The sequence below is a fragment of the Boleophthalmus pectinirostris genome, unplaced genomic scaffold, assembly GCF_026225935.1.
Source record: "Boleophthalmus pectinirostris isolate CB_2022bp ecotype Guang Dong unplaced genomic scaffold, ASM2622593v1 HiC_scaffold_9, whole genome shotgun sequence".
NCBI lineage: Eukaryota > Metazoa > Chordata > Actinopteri > Gobiiformes > Gobiidae > Boleophthalmus > Boleophthalmus pectinirostris.
This window is the reverse complement of record NW_026571541.1, coordinates 30,412,801-30,435,888: the sequence shown is the minus strand read 5'-3', so window position 1 is coordinate 30,435,888 and position 23,088 is coordinate 30,412,801. Positions and strand designations below refer to the sequence as shown.

General features: G+C 38.1%; 1 protein-coding gene across 3 annotated transcripts; it reads left to right on the top strand.

Moving 5' to 3' along the window:
- The first annotated feature begins 627 nt into the window (after window positions 1-627).
- LOC110175097 (SR-related and CTD-associated factor 4-like) lies at window positions 628-22,910 on the top strand. 3 transcript variants are annotated; one of them, XM_055166936.1, is made up of 18 exons: window positions 628-828; window positions 1,964-2,047; window positions 4,183-4,227; window positions 4,311-4,472; window positions 4,542-4,656; window positions 5,061-5,197; window positions 5,279-5,419; window positions 5,494-5,567; window positions 5,637-5,718; window positions 5,817-5,897; window positions 5,975-6,054; window positions 6,637-6,818; window positions 7,076-7,176; window positions 7,253-7,366; window positions 7,434-7,590; window positions 7,721-7,818; window positions 19,772-19,907; window positions 22,192-22,910. In XM_055166936.1, exons 1-18 carry the CDS (start codon window positions 799-801, stop codon window positions 22,551-22,553), a joined length of 2,181 nt encoding a protein of 726 aa, XP_055022911.1. In that variant the 5' UTR covers window positions 628-798; the 3' UTR covers window positions 22,554-22,910. The 3 variants fall into 3 exon arrangements, with proteins under 3 accessions (XP_055022911.1, XP_055022910.1, XP_020796871.2); XM_055166935.1 differs by having other exon boundaries at window positions 5,273-5,419; window positions 5,497-5,567; XM_020941212.2 differs by having other exon boundaries at window positions 5,273-5,419.
- The last annotated feature ends 178 nt before the right edge of the window (window positions 22,911-23,088 follow it).

The following is a 23,088-nucleotide window of genomic DNA, read 5'->3' as shown; positions in this document are numbered from 1 at the left end:
TGGTTCCAATTCGAGATAGTAGGTTCAAGCTTACAAAGAGAAATCCCACAAATGCAGCCAGAAAGATCCAAAAGATGATAACAATTAGGTCTGGAAAAAATAGAATAAGTTTAAAAATAAAGATATGACAAAATGTTTCTGAAAACCATTCTTACATTTGTTGTATGTGAGTTTGGTTTGGTCCACTATCACTGGGTCTACATAATCATAATAATACTCCCATTCAGTTGTAGAGTTCTCCATCAGAAAACTGTATGGTGTGTTGTCTTCTGGGATTCTGCTTGAAATGATGAGAAAAGCAGACGGTCTCCTCCAGTACTCCACACAAATGAAGTGAGCCAAGAGCCCAGGAGTGTTGGGACCACACACTGATAGATCCAGGCCATGCACTTGCACTAGTCAGTGTGCTGTAGTGAATGTCTTTGGCCACTAGGCCGCAGGATCAGACAAAAAAAGGATGATGTGGGAATTTTTTTATTTTATTTTTTCTTTTTACACAATATATTTTATTATTCCCATTTTCTTATATATTTCCACAATACAAGCCAGATATTTGATTAATTTACGAAAATAAAAATGTTGTTTTTCGGACGTAAAGTTTCTACGTTATCCACGTGACGCCACGCAAATAGACGTAAACCCTGAGGTCCGTGCGAGAACGCAGTTTTTTATCGTTAGCTTCAAAAATATCGATTCAGTGATTCTTTTTGGTCACGTTTTACTCCTAATTATGATTTAGAGAAGTACTGGGCGTTATTATACATCAAAGAACGACTTTTTATTTGAGCACAAGCCAAGATGGACGCTGTAAACGCGTTTAACGCGGAGGTAAATATGTTTTTATCTTTAGCTTAGCCTTTAGCTTTAGCTCTGCCACACCTCACACATCTGTGACATTTTCTCTGAATGTGTCGCTCTGGACATTTGTGAACTTGTTATGAAACCTGATATCAAGCATTGACCTCTGTTTTTATGACGTGTACTAAATCTAAAAATAAAGCATGAAAAGTATCAAGCTAACGTCAAGATCGAAACTGTAGTTTAGGCCTCGAGCCGTGGTTCTGCAGCGCTCCTGCGACCTGGGCCTGAGTCCACTCACTCACCGACTCTTATCATCTTTAAACTGTTATTTTATGTGAAGAGCAAAGGCTTTTAATGTATCAACTATGACCCTAAAGTTACTGGAGGACTGATGTCACATATTTTAGTGTCCGGGGAACATGTGGTGACTTCAGCCTGGAGATCTCCGTCTCATGGCTCTTGGTTAGGGGAGTAAACATGGACTGTATGTAACTGTTTGTAGATTTATGCATATTATTTATGTATTATGTATGTATATTGTTATACAGTTTATGGGAGTTAACATGAACAGAGCTCGAGCAGATCGTGGCTCAGGGTCGAACGTCAAAAACTTTAGTTTTGGTGCAAAAGTCCACAGAGCTGCATTGGACAAGAAACGTGACTACAGAGCCGTGAAACAACTCGATCACTACTGTAATTTAGGACTGCACAATCTCCAAAATATCGTAATGTTAGCTTTGCAATTATCCCAAAGACATAATTATGTTGCAACAGCATAAGGCTCCTCTTTTAATAGAAATGTACTTTTTTGAAATAAATATTGACAAAAAGGTAGATTGTATTCATGATTTTCCTCATTAGGTCCTACATTACATTTTCGGTTGATCTTGGTTTAGTTTTAAGTTTTTACTTTTACAGTTTGACTAGTAAATGAAAGCATGTACATTTTATTTATTTAACTAAAATACATTTAGGCTATTGTGTCAGAAATTTCAGAATACTTTTGAATGAACAGTAGTTTAGCAGTAAGTAGATTATGGCGACACAATACCATAAACAAGGTGTTTCATTGTACACTGGTGCTAGAATGTGTATATTTTTTCCCAAACAAATTTCATATGACATTATTTGATTCAAGCTGGGATTTGTTCCTTTTCTTCAGCTTTTCTCCATGATCGACATGAAGCCTCCCATATCCAGGGCAAAGATGATGTCTGTGACTAAGTCTGCCATCAAAGCTATAAAGGTACGTGCTTATGTTTACTGTAGTCTGACTTCTGACAGGACTGTGTTAGAAATGCAACAGACCCATCACACTTCTGTGTGTCTGCTGCAAATGGTGTGAAGTCACTCAGGAGAGATGCTCAGTTCTCCACACCAGTCACTTTCACTTTGTGATGTTGTAGACAAATATGTGAAATTTGCATCTCCCTAAGGTGGTGGTAGGCGGGGCTGTCACCAACTAAAGGGTGGGCATGGGGGGCATGGCAAAAGCTCTCAGCTATTTCGGGTTCCTGTGTATCTGACCCAAACTGCATTCGTCAGACTCCACCTGCCGGACAAATACAACTGTTTCAACAGAAAAGTACAAGGATAGAGAGTAATTGTATGGGGAAAAAGGCAGATTAAGCACAAGCAAATACACAAGCTCTTCAGCTAATCCACTCCCTTCCTTTCTACTGCTGTGTTTATGATTCTTTATAATTGAAATAATAAAAGCTAAATGATTGCCACTCTAGTGTTCAGGGGCTGTTTACTTCTTACTAGTCAAATATCCTGACATTTATAGACTTTTATGTATATGTTGCTATAGAAGTATCTTATGTTGGTTTAGTTCTGTTGTGGCTTTTCAGTTTATTCTAAAGATGTGTATAGCTTGGGACCAGGATGTAAAAGTTTATTTATGTAACATATTTGTTACATAAATAATTTGTTATTTGCTGCAGGAGGGTTATTGTGATTTGTGCTGTCAGAAACTAATGTCTAAAGTTGCATTCTCTTTTGGGATGTATCAATAATTAGAGCTGTAGTACTGTTCACTGTCAAATCACATTTGCTTTTTGAATTGATCAAATTTCACAAATCTCTCCCCGCTGGTCCCTCTACAAACAGGTTCTGGATCTTTTGTGATTCTTGCAGTGGTTTAGAAATTGGCATTTCAATCATACATTCATTTGTGTATTTATTGATCAAATATTTATATTGCAGAAATCTCAGGGCTACTCAAATTTGGAAAAAAATATTTTGTTGAAAATTGCATTATATTTAATAAATTGATGATAATTATGTGGAGATGGTGAAAGAAACAAAAGTTCATTCAGCTGTATTTAGATGTACCTTAGTTCATTCTGATATTACCAACCTAAACCTCCGACCTCTGCGATTATCTGAACAGAGACTCCTCACACTCTCCAGGATAAATCCATGTTCAGTTTACAGAGCGTTCAAGTGGGAGAGGGGTCTGTACTTTGGTTCCAAAGTAACTGAACTACGGACTGCACCCACTACTGCTAATAAACATATAACAATATACTGAAGGCAATCACAACTGAACTTGAGTTTCTAGAGCCTTAACCTGCAGATAGACCAGAGATTTTATGGACATGCCTCATGTGAAAGCTCAGAACCTCCAGGATTCCCTCACTGAGCTGCAGAGGCTGCACTAACACTGATTTGATGATAATGGGAGCACCTGTTTCGAGCGTTCTCGGACTGAGCTTTTACTCCGAATCATAATGTCCCTGTCAGGCCCAAGCACACCGATGTTTACATCAACCTAACTAAGTGATAATGTGTCAACATGTTTACAGAGACATGGATGGGTCATGTTTATGGAATTTAAATTCAAGCTACATTTCCTTCATGCACCTTAAATGTGATCTAGAAATCACAGAACTTAAACCTGAAATCTGAAATCACAGAACTTAACCCTGAACCAATCTGAAATCTTAGTTTTGTGGCAACAGTAATTGTGATGGAAGGACTTAAGAGATATCGTGCAGTTGTTCTTGGCCACCAACTGGCAAATGTTTGTTTAGCAAAGAAGGCGGCAGTTTGTGTTGATGATTTTAAACTCCTGGTACCAGTACCTCAGTGGTACGTTTTCTATGTTAATCACTAGAACAATAAAATTTTGTTTAATTATATTTTAAATACCATTTTATAGGTGAATAAACAGTTTTCATCATTCATTTGTGGTCACACTGCTCAGTCTCTTTCTATAGTATTTTCTCTGCACCCAGCCACACCACACTGGTCCCTGGTATCCACTTTCCAGTCATAAATGTCCTTTATGTACTTGGTATAGTGACTTTTGAAAGAACATTTGATGGACAAAGCTTTCCATTGCTAATAAATAAAGTTTTTTGTTTTTTTTCCTAGCTGTACAAACACGTTGTCCAGCTCGTGGAGAAGTTTGTAAAAAAGGTTTGTAACAAACACATTTGTGGATCAGTAATGCTTGTATTAGATGTAGTTTATGACTTTTAATAACAAGTGTCTGTTTGCAGTGTAAGCCTGAACTGAAGGTCCCAGGCCTGTATGTGGTGGACTCCATCGTGCGTCAGTCCAGACATCAGTTTGGAGTGGACAAAGACGTCTTTGGGCCCAGATTCCTCAAGAACTTCACTGAGACCTTCCACAACCTCTACAGTTGCCCTGAAGAGGACAAGGTACTGTGTGTGAAGAACTCTCTTTTTGTTCTAAAAATTCTTTTTAAAAACATAATTTTTCTTTTCCAGACCAAAATCCTGCGTGTCCTAAACCTGTGGCAGAAGAACGGTGTATTTGACATGGACATCATCCAGCCCCTCATGGACATGGCTCATGGGCCTGTAACACCAGCTTCTACAGAAGGTGAACATCTGCTGTCAGTGATATAGTCCAGTGTGACTCGTGACTAATGGGGCTCTTCCCCAATATATATGAATATTTCTCTAAATGTTATAGTGAACAGTTTTGTATATAAAATGCCTCAGTCGTCCAGGTAGAATCCATTGAAAAAAGGAGAAATTCAATTTGTCAACTGAACAAAAGTTTATTTGTTCGAAAAGGTTTCGCAGTTCATCCAAGCTGCTTTTTCAGTAATGGTCAAAATGCAGGTGGACGCTTCCTTATATCTGTCTGAAGGGAGGAGCTAACTACAATGAAACTAATTTGAAACTAACACACCTACTTGTTTGCAGTTGTTGTTATTGTTCAGTCACTGAACTGTTTTCTTTTCTTTTTGTCCTTTTAAATAAAATATTTTTCGTGTCCAGATTTCCCATCTGTGAACACAGAGCCACACATAAACGCTGTGCCTGCTGCCCCAGCTGTGCCCGCGGAGCCTGCCATTTCCAACATGGAGGCTCTGGCTGCTATGGCCCAGCTCTTCCAGTCTCCTCAGGGCCAGGAGGTGAGGCACCTCTCAGAGCTGTGACTAAACGTTTTTGATCAAAGCAACATTATAATTGTGAACTGGATCTTGAAGTTACAGAGAGTTCTCCAGAATCTGCAGCAGGGCAATGAGACCCTGGCAGCCGCCATCGAAAACAACTTGGCAAACCAAGCTCAGATGTCTGCTGCTCATCCCAGCGCTTACATCTCTCACACCAACAATAACAACACCTTTGCTGAGGTAAATCCAGACATGATCTGATGTTTCCACGTGTTTGTGTGTCATTCACATAATAACTTGTGTACTGTGTTTAGAAGCTACTAGACCGCTTTGAATATGAGGATGAACCAGAGGAGAAAGCAGCCCGAGAAGACCATGCTCAGCTCTTGTGAGTTCTTTTGTCTAAATGAAATATGTAACCACCACATTCTCTGAGTCTGTTTTTTCCCCTTTACAGAAGCATAGCTGAAAATGTCCTCAAACAATTCGCTGGACAGTTGCCCAACACACAGGAAGTTCAGCCACATCTGAGGGTCCCGGTATGCACTTTAAATAAACTTCATATTTTCATTGTGTGCATCGCTAAACAAAATAGCATTACTTATCTATAGTGCCTTTTAATGCACTTTCCCCACAGCATGATGGGAATGTATTAAACCAGGAAATGATGCATCCAGTGCCTGACGCGTACAACTCTGTAAACGAGCCCTACACACGGGTAAAGCACACTCCTCTCTTCAGATTCACACATGTGTCAGTCTGAGTCATGTAACCATTTGTTTGTTATTCTCTCAGGAGCCTCTCAGAGACGACTCCCCTGTGAGGAGAGACGGCAGACACAGGAGCTACGGGAGGAGATCCAGGTCTCGCTCCAGGTAAATCTGCTTCACGGTGGTAACTTAGTAAAATGGGATTCAACAGGATTTGCTTAATTTGGACATTTTATTTTCTAAAAATCTTGTCAAGGTGATATAACTGCCTTTTATAATTTCTTGGGTTCACAATCCAGATGTTGTGCTGCAGTCCACATCTCAGTATGGCAGAGCAAAATTTATGAATGATCTTTCTGGCTTGAAGCTGAATATTTCGGTGTAATTTAAGTGCTTTGGAACAAAACATGAATAAAAAATAACAGCTCAGTGGTTAGAGCAGTGGCTGGATTGATTTCCCGCTCAGACCAAGTTCTGTCGTCATGTCTTTAGGCAAGACACTTCACCTGCATTGCCTTCCGCCAGTCTGCCCCAGGGCAGCTGTGGCTACAGTAGCATCTTAGGGTCACACAGTGTTTAGTGCTTTGAGAGTCTCTGACAAGCCTGTAAAGGGCATTACAAATGTACGGCATTAATCCCTTCTGCTTTTTGCATCACGTCTGGAATGTCTCTAGGCTTCAATGTACATTTACAGCGTTGAGTATTTTTTTTATTGGCGATCTCTCACTAGTTTGCCTTGTGCTTCAGGTCTCCCCACAGGAGGCACTCTCGGTCATCCTCTCGCTCCAGAAGGTCCAGACACAGACACACTCGGTCCCGGTCCAGAGAGCGCCACAGGAGGTCTCGCTCTATGGAGCGCAGTGAGAGAGAGAGGGAGAGAGAGCGCAGACAGAGAGGCCTCCCCGCCATCAAACCAGAGACTCTCAGTGGTAAGGCACATTCAGCTCAGGCACACTGTGGTGTGTGTGACTGGGGGGATACAGGGGAGACAAGGTCTTCCTATGGCATTGCCATGGTGTGAATATGCGGCGTAGTTGAAATGTGGAATCTCATTTCCAGAGAAACTTGGCCACAGAGGGGCTTTCTTAGTGTCTTTTTTTAAAATAAAACTGAGTGCAGCACAGCACAAATAAAGAAAATGTTCTGATGTTGGCCTGTTCTAACATTGTTTTGGTCCTTTATGTAGTTTGCAGCACGACACTTTGGGTGGGTCAGCTGGACAAAAAGACTCAGCAGGCTGATATCATGCTGCTCCTGGAAGACTTTGGCCAGATTGAGTCTGTAAATGTAAGCACTACACACTTTGTATTAAAGGCTCTAGATAATATGTCATTAACATAAAGAATTTTCATTTTCTTAATAGATGATTCCTCCAAGAGGCTGTGCTTACATCGTCATGATTCATAGACAAGACGCCAACACAGCCTTGAACAAGCTCAGCCGTGGATCATTTCGAGTCAATCAGAAGCCATTTAAGGTATGGAGTGTTTGACTTTGCCCCTTCAGCCTGGTATAACTGTGACACTGACCGTTGCTGTTCACAGATCGCCTGGGCTCTGAACAAAGGCATTAAATCTGCACATAAAAAGTTCTGGGATGTGGAGCACGGTGTCACCTACATCCCCTGGAGTAAAGTTAAAATGGAGGAGCTGGAGAGCTACAGAGAAGGAGGCATAATTGATGCAGACACTGTCAATCCAGGTAAGCTCCTCCTCACAAGGCTGTCTTTCTTTTCACTAGGTGTCTGTCTGTACCACACTCCGTGTGTCTGTGTGTATTTCTGCCCTTCTCTTGTGTATAAATGACGTTTATACTGTTGTTCTTTTTACAGCGTGGGGGCTCACAGAGGAGTTCTTGAACCATCAGAGACAGGCAGGCGCAGCTGTTCAGAGCTCAGTGAGTGAAGGAGCAGCCTCTGGTTCAGTTCAGGTAAACTTGGTCTTTTTGCACCTCTGCTCACCGGTGGTTTTTACTGCTAAACTCCTACACAGTGTTACGTATGGGCTTTGGAGCTTTTCAGGTTTGAATAAACATTGTTTTAGGTCTTTCCTGTGTTCTATTATACATTTGCGTGCAGCTCTGGTAGGAAAGTGCAAAACCCTTTTGATGCTGTTGATTTAAGATGTGGTTCGTCTGAACTATTCACATTAGTGTGACTTTACACTGTGGCTGTGAGGTCTGTAACATGTCTCCAGCTCTCACCAGAAAGCCCAGAGTCTGACTTTAAGAGAGTCAGCTGTGCCCTGTGCAGAGTAGAACAGAGACAGAATCAGAAGCATATATGGTTTGCCACTACATGGTTATACATGGAGCCTAGTGGCTGCACTGCTGGGTTTTGGACATCAGCTCCTCCTTCCACCACACACAGTCTTACACCACTTACACTAACGTTCTAGTCATAGAAATATTTGCAGCAGAACCAATAATAATCTCACAGAGGAGAAAGAAGGCTGTGACTCTAAAGTGAAATATATACAGGCTTTGCTCTGAAAGATAAAGGAATATTTACATTTAATGGAATGGAAACCCAAAATGACAGAGTATTGTTACGAGCGTCATGCATCATTGAGCACAGCCTATTGAAAACATTTTTTGTACATCTCCAGTCGAGCACATTATGGCCTCTCATACACATCAGTGTGATGCAGGAGAGATGAAATGTTTAGAATGTTTAACTACTGTGAGCTCAGTACAGCTTCTGTTATCCTCTGTTAGCCTGACTGTAGTAGCACTGCAGTACCCTGTGCTGGCCACTAAATCAAACTGGCACCAGCTTAGAGCAGGGAAAATATCCAATGGACCCCCTACTGACCTCACAATATATTTATACAGAACCAAAATGAAGAGAAAATTAGAAATATTTTGTCTTTCATAGATTTTGGGAAAATTTCAGTGCCCTAGTTTAAGTGATGAGTGTAAGTAATGATTGAGTAGAGAGTAGGTGACTTGAGTGATGATTCAAACGTGGACAGCTCCTCTGCTGGTATGTGCAGTTCACTGCTCATGCATGCGACTATTTGTCCTAAAAATGTTTTCTTCTGACTTGACTCATGTGGAGGTTATGACTGTGCAATAAAAGTGGTGCTGTGAAAAAGTTAACACTGTCATGTGTGACCAGTGCTGCTTTTAGCATGGTATTTTATGACATATTTAAGATTCATAACTGTAAATTTAAAACACTATTCTAATTTAAACAAGCTTTTGATGTCGGAAGGTTTATTTTTGATTCTGAGGAATGGGACTATAAAATCTCCATGAAAAATGTTGGGGTTTTGATCTAAAAAAAAAAAAAAAAAAAAAAAAAAAGGAAACAAAGTGTGTGTGATATCGAAGTCTTCAGGTGGCAAATGTGTGGCTTCAGGTCATTCTAAGTATCAATTAATATTATAACATCTAAATGTGCTTTATTACTTACTTTCTTAGATGAGTGGATCATTATAAAACTATACCCTGCAGCTCAGGTTTGATCAAACCTAGAAAATATTACAGAATAACTGATATATTGGACAAATATCAGCACTTTTTTGCATCCATCAGCCAAAAAAACATACGTGGTGCTTTTGATGTGCTGCATTAACTTGAGCCCATGACAAGATAAAACTACAGTGCTCTCTCATAGGTTTACAGGTTTTGCACTAAGACAGGGCTGTGGGTCTATAAAAATAATCTTTCTAAAAAATAAAAATGTTTATTAAACTGTCATTATATAGATCAGTGTGCTGTAATAACAGAACTGAGTTTATAGTTATTAGTCATTAGTTACACATCAGCCATTGGCTGCTCTAGATTGAAAGACCTTAACTTTGGTCTTGAAATAACCCATATTTATCGATCTCCAGAGATTATTTAAATCATTTCAAAGTACCAAAGACAGCGCTGCACTCTTGTGATTTGAGGCATGCTGGAGGTGGATTTTTGACAAGGACAAGGAAGGTAAGATAGTCACAACAAATGCAGACCGTTTGTTGCCCACTTGAGCACAGGTGGTGCCACCTGCTGGACAGTTCTGCTGGACACTCTTCACTGGTGCCATTTGGGCATCTACTTAGACCAGTCTACACTCTGTAAAAGTATTTCTTAAAATCCTGGAACATGTCCCAGTGATCAAGCAAGTGTCAAAGTGCTCAGAGCAAGTGGGTTTTTATTGGGGAAGTTTTATTGTTGAGCGAAATGTAAAAGGAAGAAGCAAGAACTTAACCCAAGTATAAGGCTTCCCTCGACTGAGACGACAGGAGTGCTGTGACAGGAGCGCCATGACAGGAGCGCAATGACTGATGCACATTTCATCTGAACATTTGTGGAGCTGCAGATCAGAGGGAAAGAGCCCTGTGACACCAAGGTAACAGCTTAACAGCTAAAGTAACAGGCAACAGTACGTGTGAATGAGGCCAGCGATGATATCTGTTTTTTATAGATTTTAAAATGAATATAATAACTATAATCTTTTAAGATGAATATAATAACTATAATCTTTTCTGATTGAAACAGTCATGTTGTTGTGTTTATGTATGTTTAGATGATGAGGAATCACTGTGAGTGACAGTTACTTATTGAATGATTTTTAACATGTGACCTTTAGCGCATTTCTCCAGATGTTTTAATAGTGACTCCTAATCGAAGTTCAAAAAATGATTGTATCTGAGAATTTAAGCTAACTTCTTGCACTGTAAGTCAACTGTTATAACCTACATGAGGTGTGTCCATCCTCACCTGAGCATTTTCAAACAGGAGCTTTGCTGCTGCATCAAACTGAATTTTTATTTTTTAAGGCTACTGAAATGCTCAATTGTGTTAATCAAAAACCAAGGACTTTTAAAAGGACCTTGTTCTGCATTACACACCTCAATATTTTGGCAAAATTAAACCAATAAAAAGCTTTGTAATGTATAAGATATTTTTGTTAATTGAAGAATGTGACTTCCTGTGTTAAATTGTCCTCGTCATTTGCTTTAAATGGGAAGCTATTGCTACAGAGTTAGTTCTATATGCTCTGCTTTTTAAAACTTTTAACCTATTTGTAAAATCAACACTTTTCTTCAGTTCTTCAGATCATTTTTGTAGCTCTGATCTAGTTGATCTAAAGGTCATGTGCAGTGCAGGGATTGTAATGCAGCCTGAGTGGTGTCGTTTCAGTCATTTCTAAAGAAGAATGATTTGAAGCAGAGGAAGTCTTCACTAACAGTAACAACACTGATCACTGATCACTGAACGCTTTGAGCCACAATCATCTGATGCCTCACACAGGTGAGTGACTGTTCTCCAGCGCACTGGCTCAACCACAAAGACACCCATAGACGGTAATGCCACTTTTTCATTTGTCTACTACTGTTTACAGATATGCAGATATTACCCATAATACAATTAGACTTGAATAGTCGTGTGGATATATTATTCTAAGCAGAGATTAGAGAAGTAGAATGACGGGAGAGGGTGATCTATGGTTTTTGTGACTGTTGGGACTCTAGAAAGGGCCCAGTGTCTCCTGTGAAAGGCAGCCTGACACTGGTAGATTATCATTGTTTTTTATAGACAATATTTTATTTGTTATACTGCTCTGTTGAAAATCTACACTAAGAGGATCTCATTTTATTTTCAGTGTTCTCAAATGTGTGCAAAAGGAGATCTAGTTTGCTTAGAATTCATAGAATGTGATAGAAGGTCCAGGAACCAAAATCACCAGACTGGATTGGTTAAGAGCATCATCTTGACCAAGCCAAACTGGAGCAGGTTACTTTGAATTTGGCTGCTGTGATTGAGTCTGCTGATCCTGCTGAATAAGGAGCACACGTGTCTTGGGACTGGGGAGTGGATAATGAGTGAGGGAGCGAGGGAGGGAGGGAGGACAAAATGCACTTCTGTTGTGGAAAGGTTTTTTTTTAAAATTATGTAACATTTGAATCTTATCCTTTGACAAACGTTCCACATCTAAATTGTGACGTGTTGATATAGTTCAGATGTGTTGACTGATAATGGTGGTTATTCATGTCACAATATAATTTAGATTTTTTGCAAATCAGAAATTTAAGTGATATTTTTTATACCAAAAAGTTAAACAGTAACATTTAAAAACTTTACATTTAGGTTATGTCACATTAACAGCACTTATTCAGAAAGTTTGATTTCATCAGGTGAGGTAAGGATTTCTCTAATGTGATGGAATCTTGACTGAGGGCATTGTTGGTGAGTGTTTATTTAGATGGAGAAAGATTTTAGCATGATTCAGTTGTTGTCTACACTGATCATGTCACCTGTGGAGTCTGAAAGTTTTCCAACCTTAACTTGTATCTAAATGTTAGTGATAAATGAACTCTTCTAAGGTTTTGTGTAAGAAAAAATGGAGAAGTAAAAATAAATAGAAGTAAAATAAGATAGATGGAAAGGCTCATGGGTTGCTGCATCCTTGATGCAGATGTAACAAAGTGAATTTCCTGAAATCCTAAGGGAGAGGACCGAATCAGCACAGGCTCAGGCACGTGCTCACCTGGGGCAGTGATGGACGCTACTGAGGTATATGGCTGCACAATTTCTTACAATCCAGAATTACAAAATGAATCTTGCATGTTGCTAAAATTTGTTTAGTAGTTCATATTTTATCATTGTTTGGTATTTGCTCCTGGACTAGTTTAAAGTGTACACTGAACTCAGTCATGAGTTGAGATATGAAAACATTAGTAATATGTTTCAATTTATTTGAGCTAATTTTCAGACTAAAAAAATATGTTCTCAGACTGTTTCAACTTGCATCTCCACAAGATCAGGAATATGGCTCAGTAATATCATTTACCTTCTTAGAAGGAAGGACGCTCTTGTAACCAAGGAAGATTTGTACAGTTACATGGCTGGAAATGTACTCAATTACAAATACAAGTGCATCTGCCAAAATTTTGCTGAAGTATAAGTAATGAAGTACACATGAATAATACTACTTAGCGAATTAGTTACTTGCAAGCAGACTTTTTGAAGTGTTTTTGATCATGTTTTATACAAAACTCGATTTAAAAAAAAAAAGTGCTTTAACCCCTGAGCCTTAACTTCTAATCTAGTCTAATAAAATCTACTTTGAATAGTCTTTAAAGGGCCCATTATACACTTCACTTTCTTTTGATATTTGTTCTGTTAATGTTTCCTCATCACAAACATGCCTGGAGTTGTGTTTTGTTTCATTCAAACATGTTTAATGCACAAACCCTCCATATTTAGTCTTTCTTCTTCCACCTTGTGATGTCACGTGGTAATACAGGAAGTGCTCCAATGTGTTTTTAAACTCCATACATCTACATCAGAATCTCAATTTCCCATTTGGATCATTTCAAAGGGAATAGCCAATATCTACTAAAGTAACAGGTAGCTCAAACATGTGGATGAAATGAAACTCAACTCCAGGTGTGTGTATGAGGAGGTAACAACATTTTAACATGGCTTAAGGCTCACATGAGTAAATTTTTTTGTTTATTTATTTATTTGGTTTATTTAACAGGGACAGTGTACATTAATCAACATTTCTGTAAATGTACCAGAATTAGCCAGCAAGGCTATTTTCCATCTGTAGTCCTGGACAGATGATAAACATGGTCACCCTAAAAACACACATTTGTGTAATATAGGCCCTTTTAAGGGTCAAAAAGATTATTGAATGCTGCAGTGCTCTTAAATAGTTAAAGTATTCATCCTTTGATTTCAAACAAAAACCTACCTATGATAGATTTTTCAATACATTAAAGATGCACTATAACTTTGGTCGAGGGTTTGTTACCTACATGTTTCTTAGGAAATGTTAATGCTTTTCCTTTCAATGATCCACAGTGTGGCATTAAACTTGTTGGTATGTACCTACCACTAGAAACATTACACACAGTGCATCATAAGTTGTTTGTGCTACGGCTGAAGTTAAAACAAAACAGTAAAAACTGCTTTGGCTTTTTTTCCCTTTTACATTTCCTCCGCGTTCTGAAATGTGTTTCTTGTATTAGCTTTGTTCATATTTCAGTCTCTGTGTCAATTCTGCTGGATGCATTTATAATATGAACTTTGAACAGAAATCTATTATTAAAATGTAAATTGCAAATCTAGTCAAAATGCTTGTCAGAAAAAATGTTAGTCAGATATTTTTCCCTAGTTCAGCCCTGGCTGCTGCCTTTAACATGGCCTTGTTATTATAGTTTTTATTCTTTCCCCAGTCAAATGCATGTGACCCCTGTACAGTCAGAACATCTCAGACCTGTATAGGACTCCCTTTACCCCCACACACATGGCCACTGTCACTGTTTTGATGCACATGGGATGGGGAGACACTATTTCAGGAAGTTGGTTTTGTCTCTGAACTTGAGTCTTTTTAAACCATTAAGTGCAGCTATCTAGAAATGATTTAGTTAGTAGGTAGTTTTTATTTTATTGCTAAGACATATGCAAAACATTTATTCTTAATGTGAGTGGGTTCACCTCTCCACAGATCTAATCTGTTCCTTAGCCAGATTGCATCTTCTGCTTCCCTCCGTGGCGACAGATGAGATTAAAGCCATACTACGGAACATTGCTGGCAAAGTAGTAACATCTCCTCGGAGACAACCATGTGGCACAAGCTCCTCTAGAAGAGTTGCACATTGGTGTGAATAAAGTGCAAACTTGAGTTTATCCATAAGAATGGGTTACCATGGTAACTCCTTGAGTATCATTTAACATGTCTCTGTTACACAGACCACGACCTGCTGCCACCTGTCAGAGCTTTAGGGGTGGAAATCAGAATAGATGAGCTTCATTGAGTACTCACATGAGCTGTTTTTCCCTCTGCTCAAGTCGAGTTTTACACACTGAGATGTTTGTAGGCGTTTTTGAAACAGTTAAACCTGTTTAAGTCAAATCACTTAAATGGTCTTAACCTGCTTATGCTTTATGTGTTTCTGTGGAAGTAAACACAAGCAGCTGATTGGAGCTGAAAACAGATGCAGAGATGTGCACCTTTTATACTGTCCACACAGAGGTCACACAGGAGGTCACAGTTCTGAAGGGTTATGCTTGTTTTGTTTTTCACCGCATCCATGTTCATTAACTTTACAAACTTGATGACTACTAAATGAAAAGTAAAACAGGACTGAACTATGATACGTGTTACACTCCAGATATGTTTGGACGAGTGGAGACCAGATCCAACCTCATAATGTAAGTTTCTATTTTTAACCAATTCTGGCCCTTTGTACATTTGTGTAGAAGTGCATGAAGTGGTGCAGTACACTATCACAAGATCGTATTAATACATGTACATAAAACTGCATGAAAGATAACCCCTGTGAAGGTATGATTTTATCATTCTTGTAGTTGAATTGTTGTTCTCTGTGTATGCTAAATTAGCCCTGTATCTGTGTTTAACAGACGTAATTGAGCGGTGCACTCTCCAGTTACTCCAGAGTCTGATGAGGTCCCCCATGTCTCTCTCCCCTGTCACACTCCTAAAATAAATCTGCTCTACTTAGAACTCCTATATTCATATCAGCACGCCCATTGAGCTCTGATTAGTTTAAAGGTATAATAATAATAATAATGGATAAATTTTATATAGTGCTTTTTTGGACACTTAAAGATGAAGTATATATGCGTGTCTTTTCTTGTGACTGGCTCCTTATCGGTAAATTTCTAATAAAGCATCTGGTGTCATTTCTTAATGATTTAGTTATTCCATTCTATAGAAGGATGTGAGTGTGTCTGGTCTAAGGCCGTATGACCTGATGTTTGATTTACTCTCTGTATCAGACAGTGTTCAGCAGATGCACCCGGCGTCCTTAATGATTCAGCAAATAGTTGTGTCTGTGTCTGTGTGTGATGTGTAGCTTTGCCCTTTCTGTGTCTGGGCTCAGGGCAAATATACATCTGTCCAATATGTTAAATTTTATTATATTGCATTAAGGTTGTTTTTTTTTCTTTCATTGTGCGCTGCCCTGGTGTCTGTGCCCGGTTTGTCCTCAGTGAATCAGATTTGTCTTTTCAAACAGAAAGGTCCTTCCTATATTACACAAAATTGACTCTTGAGAGATTGAAGCCATGTTATAATGTTGTTACCTCCCCAAAAACATCCTGGAGTTGTGTTTAGTTTCATTTACACATGTTAGAGTAAACTTTTTATTAGTAGGTTGTCTACATCTCCAAAGCTCAAGATGCTCTGTTCCACCTTGTGATGTCATAGTGGTGGTTTTCAAGTGAACAGCTCCGTTTACCTTTAGTAGAAATGAGAAATTCCAGGTGTATGGAGTTTGAAAACACAGTGGAACACAGCACTTCAGTGAGGTAATGGGACAGGATGAAATATAATGTAATATAGTAATTATCGTGACTGAATAATACATTTTATATCAACTTTAATATTTATCGTGAATTTCTTTGCCAAAGTGGTAGATGTTTTTCCGTTTTTATCTAAGAAAAGTAAAATTTGAGATGTAGAGATTTGAATAAATCACTTCTATTACCAATTATTTGTTTCTTTGTTGGACTTTTTAATGATACTGTCTATTTATATAATGATGTACCGGAATTATCTTGCTTTATTGTTATTGTGGCATAACGTAGTTTCAGTATTATTCTTTCTTTTTATATATATGTTGCAATATATATTGATTTGATATCATGACAGGTCTAGTATTATTCATCATGATTTGACCGGATTCCAAAGATTCAAAAAGTTTTAACTTAAAAAAAATAAAATAAAATAGTCAATGTTGCATTCACATATGCTCACTGTTTCACAACCATAGCCTATTAAATACAATAAAAACTAATTTCATAAATAATAAATATTCCACGTGGAACTATGTCTTATTTAAAAGAACAGCTGTGGTGTGAAGTCTGTTTTTGGCTCTTGGGACTTTGTAGCATCGGTCTGATGGGAGGAGTTCAGGAGCACGACTTCGTGGGCGGGGTCAGCGGCAAGAGGTCACACCTTCTTTTCAGTTGTTTCATGTTGAACTTGTGCCAGATTGGCCTGGAGTTTTTTGTAATTTTTTTTGCCTGCTTTATGATTCTGGAAAGTTTATTCTTATATTATATTTTTATTTGACAATCGAACAATTGTTTTAGTGTGAAACTGTCTCATAATGCTTTGCCTTTTAGTAAGAAAACAGTTTGGTTGCCTGACCACCCACAACTCTATTTGATCATAAACGGGGACAATAAAGGTCAAAGGTCACAGTACATTTACAGTACACACTCATGGAGTGTGGAGTAGTACTTTGGTATATACAGTAAACACATAGTATTCTGTACATTAGAGACAGTTTGACGTATGGGCTCACACAGGTAAGACAGGATTGCAGCCAAAATTGATTGATACTCATATTATTTGATACTACTTCTAGTAGTAGTAGTTGATACTGGATATTGAATTCAGCAGGTATTGATTAGAGCTACATAATTCATTGAATCTAATACACAGTTACGCAATTATCAAATCAGAAAGTGCAGAGGAAATTCTATTATCTAAATAATTGCAAAGAACAAAATATCCCGTGTTCTTGTTTTAAAAACTCTTTGTTGTACCTGTAGTTTAGACCTCTACAAATATGTTGTGAAATGTCAGTCTCCTCTCAAATGTTAATGCTCCTGGATCTGTTCATGTGTTTTTCCCCAGACAATTTGCAGCCCTAACATCAGTACTGAAAAAACAACAACAAAAAAACAATTATTCTGTGTTGAAAACTACATTGTATTACATATTGTTAAAAGCTGTGTAGAATGAAATTTTTGTTTTAATTTTAGTATCAGTAACACTCAAGAGCAATAGTTTTTGCCATCACTGTCCACTACAGTCAAATGTTTCTTTACATATTGCCCTGTGTATAATAATCTAGATGAGGGTGGAAGGTAACAAAGTACTGTACTTGAATAGATTTTTCGGTATCTGTACCTAAAACAGTTTGTTACATTTTACAGTTGGTACTTTTTATTTTTACTTAATTAAATTTGAGAGTAAATAGACTGTGACCCAATATGCACATCAATTTAAATTATGTATTTTGTATTCACTGTTTTCTTTTTATTATTATGGACAGCTATTTATCACATTGTTGGAAATCTGTAGACGCCAAAAAGGTCCATGGGTAAATCCTTTATTATTGGCTCTATTCACGCTTACGTCACAAACCAGGAAGATGTTTGGAAACATGCCATGACAACTTCCCGTGGACCCTATTCGCAGTAGTAAGTCTGACAATATCTAGAAAAAATAAGAAAATGACTCAGTTTTTTTCATCTCCATGTCATTGTAGCGTTCCATTGTATTCAGCTAATCAACAATTACAACCACACCTTAGTTTTCAGCATTTTAATAATAAATAAATAAAATTATAAATAATGAAATTAAAATTTAATTCAATTTGTTGGCAAATAAGATACCCTGGTAGCCAAACAAGTACTTCTCTACAAAGAACTTGTAGTCTTTCTCTAGATTTCGAGCTGTCTGTAAGTGACATGGAAGATGTGATTATAGAGTCATGTTCCCCATGGAAAGTTCTGGCAGGTTATGAAGACAGGCCGCTGCCAAACGTTACTGAATCCCTGGTTTTATCAAACTTAATGGATTTTATCACAGTTGGTCGGTGAGGCCAGTGTCGGTAACTACACCAGAAGTTGTCATCACATGTTTGTTGCCATTGCACGTCTCCCTGGTTTGTGACGTAAGCGTGAATAGAGCATCTTAGATCAACAACATGGGTAAAAGTTATGGACTCATATATTAGTTAAGGTTTAAGGTTAAGGTTGGCAAATAGTGATTGTGATTAAAGGAACTGTAAGTAAGATTTAGATTTTGAATTTCCTACACTTGACCAATCTGCATCCCCATATACAGCGTAAATATATTTAAATCAAATATAGCTTTAACTGATAACTACTGTAATAACTATTTATTCTTATTTACAAAAATGTTTGACATAATGAACAAGTTGTTTATGTTATAATTTGGTGTTTGGATAATTATTATGTGAACCCAATCAGAAAGCAGATTCACATGAGTAATTTTTGTTGCCAGTTTCAGAGTTTAAATTCAGTTGGTTTAAACCCAAAATGTGTCTCTCTGATTTGAATGGTCACTACTTAAACCACAGCTCCTGCAGTCATCATAAGTCAGTGCTAGTGCAGCCACTGCAGCTCAGGGAGGCAATTCTGGAGTTTCTGAGCTTTCACCTGAGGTCTGTCCATGTACTGAGAATGAGAAACACTTGTACTTGTCCTCAGATGAGATTGCAGTACTTTTTCAAATAGTAAGACCACAGGAAGTACATGCAGTTCATTTAATAGTAGTAACAGCAGCAGAAATAGTAGCAGTAGTGGTTGTAGTAGTAAGTTCTCAGGGTTCATTTGCAAGCAATAAAATACATGTAATTGATTAAAGGACGCTTATTATACTGTTTCTGATTTATGATATGTTTCTTCATCGCAAACATACCTGGAGTTGTGTTTTGTTTTAATCACATGAACCCTGAATTTTTAGGGAGTTCATCTCTCAAACTGAAAATACTCTGTTCCACCTCGTGATGTCATGTCGTAATACAGGAAGTGCTCCACTGCGCCCTGGAATTGCCAGTCTCCACTGAACTAAAGGTCAAATGCAGCTGTTAACTTCACTGTATATATTGTAGCTCCTTTTTAAAACAGAGCACTAGTTTCATACAAGTGTGTTACAGCCCACAACCCCCACATTAAATAATCATAAATATCCATATTGTATCTTTGTATGTCATTTATATCTATCTTTGTATGTTTTGTCAAGAAAAATCTTTAATAAAAATACATTTTAAACCAAACTCTGTGAATGTCTTTTTTTTGTGATTAAACCCCTGCTCTTCTGGTCTAGTTGTTGTCTTACATTTGTATTGAACGTCATGTGTTTTGTGTGTTGCAGGTGCCCCCGGGTCAGCTGGCAGCCCCCCTGGCGAGCCCCCCCGCCCACCCCGTCCTGGGCCTCCTGTCGCCCACATCTGTCCCCACAGAGACCACTCCTGTCCTAGAGTTGAGTCCAGCTGCTAACACCACTGCAAGTAAGAGTCTGACACGCTACAGCTCGGGTGGAAGGTAGCAAAGTACAAAAGTAAAAGTACTACATTTGAGAGCAGGTATCTCTACTTTCTACTCCACTACATTTTAGATCTGGACTGAAAAGTAAAAAGTACTTATCTTTATGGTTTGAGACATTCTGAAATGGCTGAGACTTTATTTTGAGCACATTTAATTTGAGTTTACATCCCAACTTTGAGCAAACCAAACGCACAAATACACAAAAACAGCTAGACATTGTAAGAAATCAATTGAATCACTTAAAATCAGCTATTTTTTTCCCTTTAATTGTTCAAAAATTCTCTGCAAAATACTTTTTACTCTTTAAATACATTTTTAAACTTTAAAAATTAATACCTTTATTTAAGTATATTTTTTATGTGATACTTTTATTTTTACTTGAGTAATTCTTGCCCTTGTATCTGTACTTTTACTCAAGAAACAGAACTGAGTACTTCTTCCATCACTGCCCTACAGTACTGTATATATGCTGTACTATCTACAGGTTCTACAAGTTGTATTGTGTTGGCTGGAGATGTTTTTACGATCATTGGTCACATCTGTATTTAGTACCTGAACATAGAAAAACATTTGCAAGTAAAAAGTGTGTGGTTGGATCAACACTTTTTTTATTACAACATAGAAAATGATGTGTGGATACAGAAATAGAGTTCCAAAGTGACCCAGTTTCCCAAAGACTTTCCAAAAAACATGTATTATCAACTATCAATCAATCAAACTTTATTTATAGAGCGCTTTTCATACAAAAAAAAATGCAACACAAAGAGCTTTACAGTGATTAAAAACAATCCCACATTTCCTTTCACTCCCCTTCACAAAACTCAACTAAACAGGTGGGTCTTGAGATTACTATAATTTTTTACTACTAACAATCTGGAATCTGACATAACTATCTATTAAATTATCAATTAATCGTACTATATTACACAAAATTGACTCTTTAATTGAGCTTTAAGTCATGTTATAATGTTGTTACTTCGTCAAAAACAGACCTGGAGTTGTGTGTTGTTTCATTCACATGTTTAAGTAACTCTTTATTATTAGTCTGTCTGCATCTCCAAAACTCAAAATGCTCTGTTCCTCCTTGTGATGTCATGAAGCAGTTGTTTTCAAGTTAACAGCTCCTTTTAACCTTTTTGTTCAGTACAAAAATGCCAGTGCCAGGCCTGAAAACATCAAAACGAATGATTCTAGTGAAGGTTTATAGAGTTTAAAAACACGGTGAAGCGCTTCCTGTATTACAACATGACATCTCAACACAAGATGGAACAGTGTTTTCTGTTTTAGAGAAAAACACAGATTAAATTTGTGTGTTTGTGTGTGAATGAAACAAAACACAACTTCAGGAAATGAGGAAACAACATTTCAACATAGATCAGAAAATAGTTGAAAGCTTTGTGTGGGCTAATCAGATCTTGTGGCATTTAATGACCACATATTTTTTATAAACCTGCTTCAAGACACTTTGTAAACCACTAAGTTATTAACCCATTTCACAGAATTTAAAGTTTTAAGTGTGCTTTTTGGATCAAAAATGGATATGATGGATATAGGCTCTATTCACGTTTGGAAAGATGCGATGACAACTTCCAGTGGGCTCTTTTCGTGGTAGTAAGTCTGACTAAATCTAGGAAAAATGAGAAAATGGCCCAGTTTTCTTCATCGACATGTCATTGTAGCGTTCCATTATGTTCGGCAAATCAACAGTTACAACCACACCTCAGTTTTCATCATTTCCCCACTGACACAAAACTCAGACTCACTGGGTACATGTGATTAGAAGAGACGAGGCTCCAAATTCAAGATTATTCCAAACAGCACATATGAATGCAGTCTTCATTTTACCACTGATCACATTTACTTCAGTGGGTTTGATCACAGTCAGTTGGCGAGCCCAGTGTCGGCAACTAAACTGGAAGTTGTCATCGCATGTTTCCAAATGTCTTCCTGGTTTGTGACGTAACCGGGAATAGAGCTTAATAGTTACCCTAAAGCTTGTTAGTTATAGTTGTGCTTTTAAACTCAAAAATGTGAATAGGATGAAATATCTTAGACTTAAACAATTTTTTGATCCACAAGGGAAATTATTTGGGCACAGCAGCTCACACATCACAATATATTATGATAATAAAGAGTAAAAGATATAAATGGTAATAATAAATTCTAAATAAGTAGCACAATCTAAAAAATAAATGTCTTTTTTGCTACAACTTTGACTCTAACATTCAACTTTTTTTTTCCCAACAGAAATCCTCAAATCTCCCGACATCTCTTCCACCTCCTCTTCTACCGAAACACCCTCCTCTTCTTTATCTGCGGACCCCAAACCCGACCCCAACCTGGCGTCCCCCGTGAACCCAGTCCCGCCCTTCGCCATGCCGCCCGGCCCGTTCCCCCCGCCCGGGATGCCGCCCCCGGGCATGCCCCCCTTCATGCCCCCTCCCATGGGCCGGCCCCCCATGATGCCCGGCGGACCCATGTTCCCCCCGGACCGCTTTGGAATGCCCATGCCCTTCCCCCCTCGCGGCCCACCCTTCCCCAGACCCGGCATGGACATGGGACCGTTCCGACCGGGATTCGGACCCCCGCCTTTCAGACCAAGATGGTAGAACTTTTAATTATAATTTTTTTAACCCAGTCTTTGCCAAAATGGAAGGACATGAATTCTGAGAGGTACTTGTAAATACTGTTAAATACTGTACATGTGTTGACTCTTTTGTATATTTGTATCGGTCTAGTTTCTTTGCTGACGGGACAAAGAGATATTTTTGATATAATTTCTCAGTTTCTTCATGATCTTTTGGAAAAAAAAACTAACTTAAAAAACATTGTCAACAAGTTTATTTGGAGAGATCTTACATGTGGCCACTAGAGGGCGGAGTGTTCATAGTGGCACGTCTTTGTTGTACATTAAGGTCATAGCAAAGAAAAAAACTGTGTGAATATTAAAAAAGAAAAAAAGAAAATTTTGTCTTTTTGTGTTGTGTATTTTTGCGTTATATTTATGTAAAAAAAAATCATCCCATTCAATAACTTTTCTGTTGGACCACACCACCTTCATGTCTCCAAAAAGATGTTATTGTTTTTTGTTTGGAATATTCCACAGTACGACATTAAAGTTTACGGGTTACTTAACAATTTACA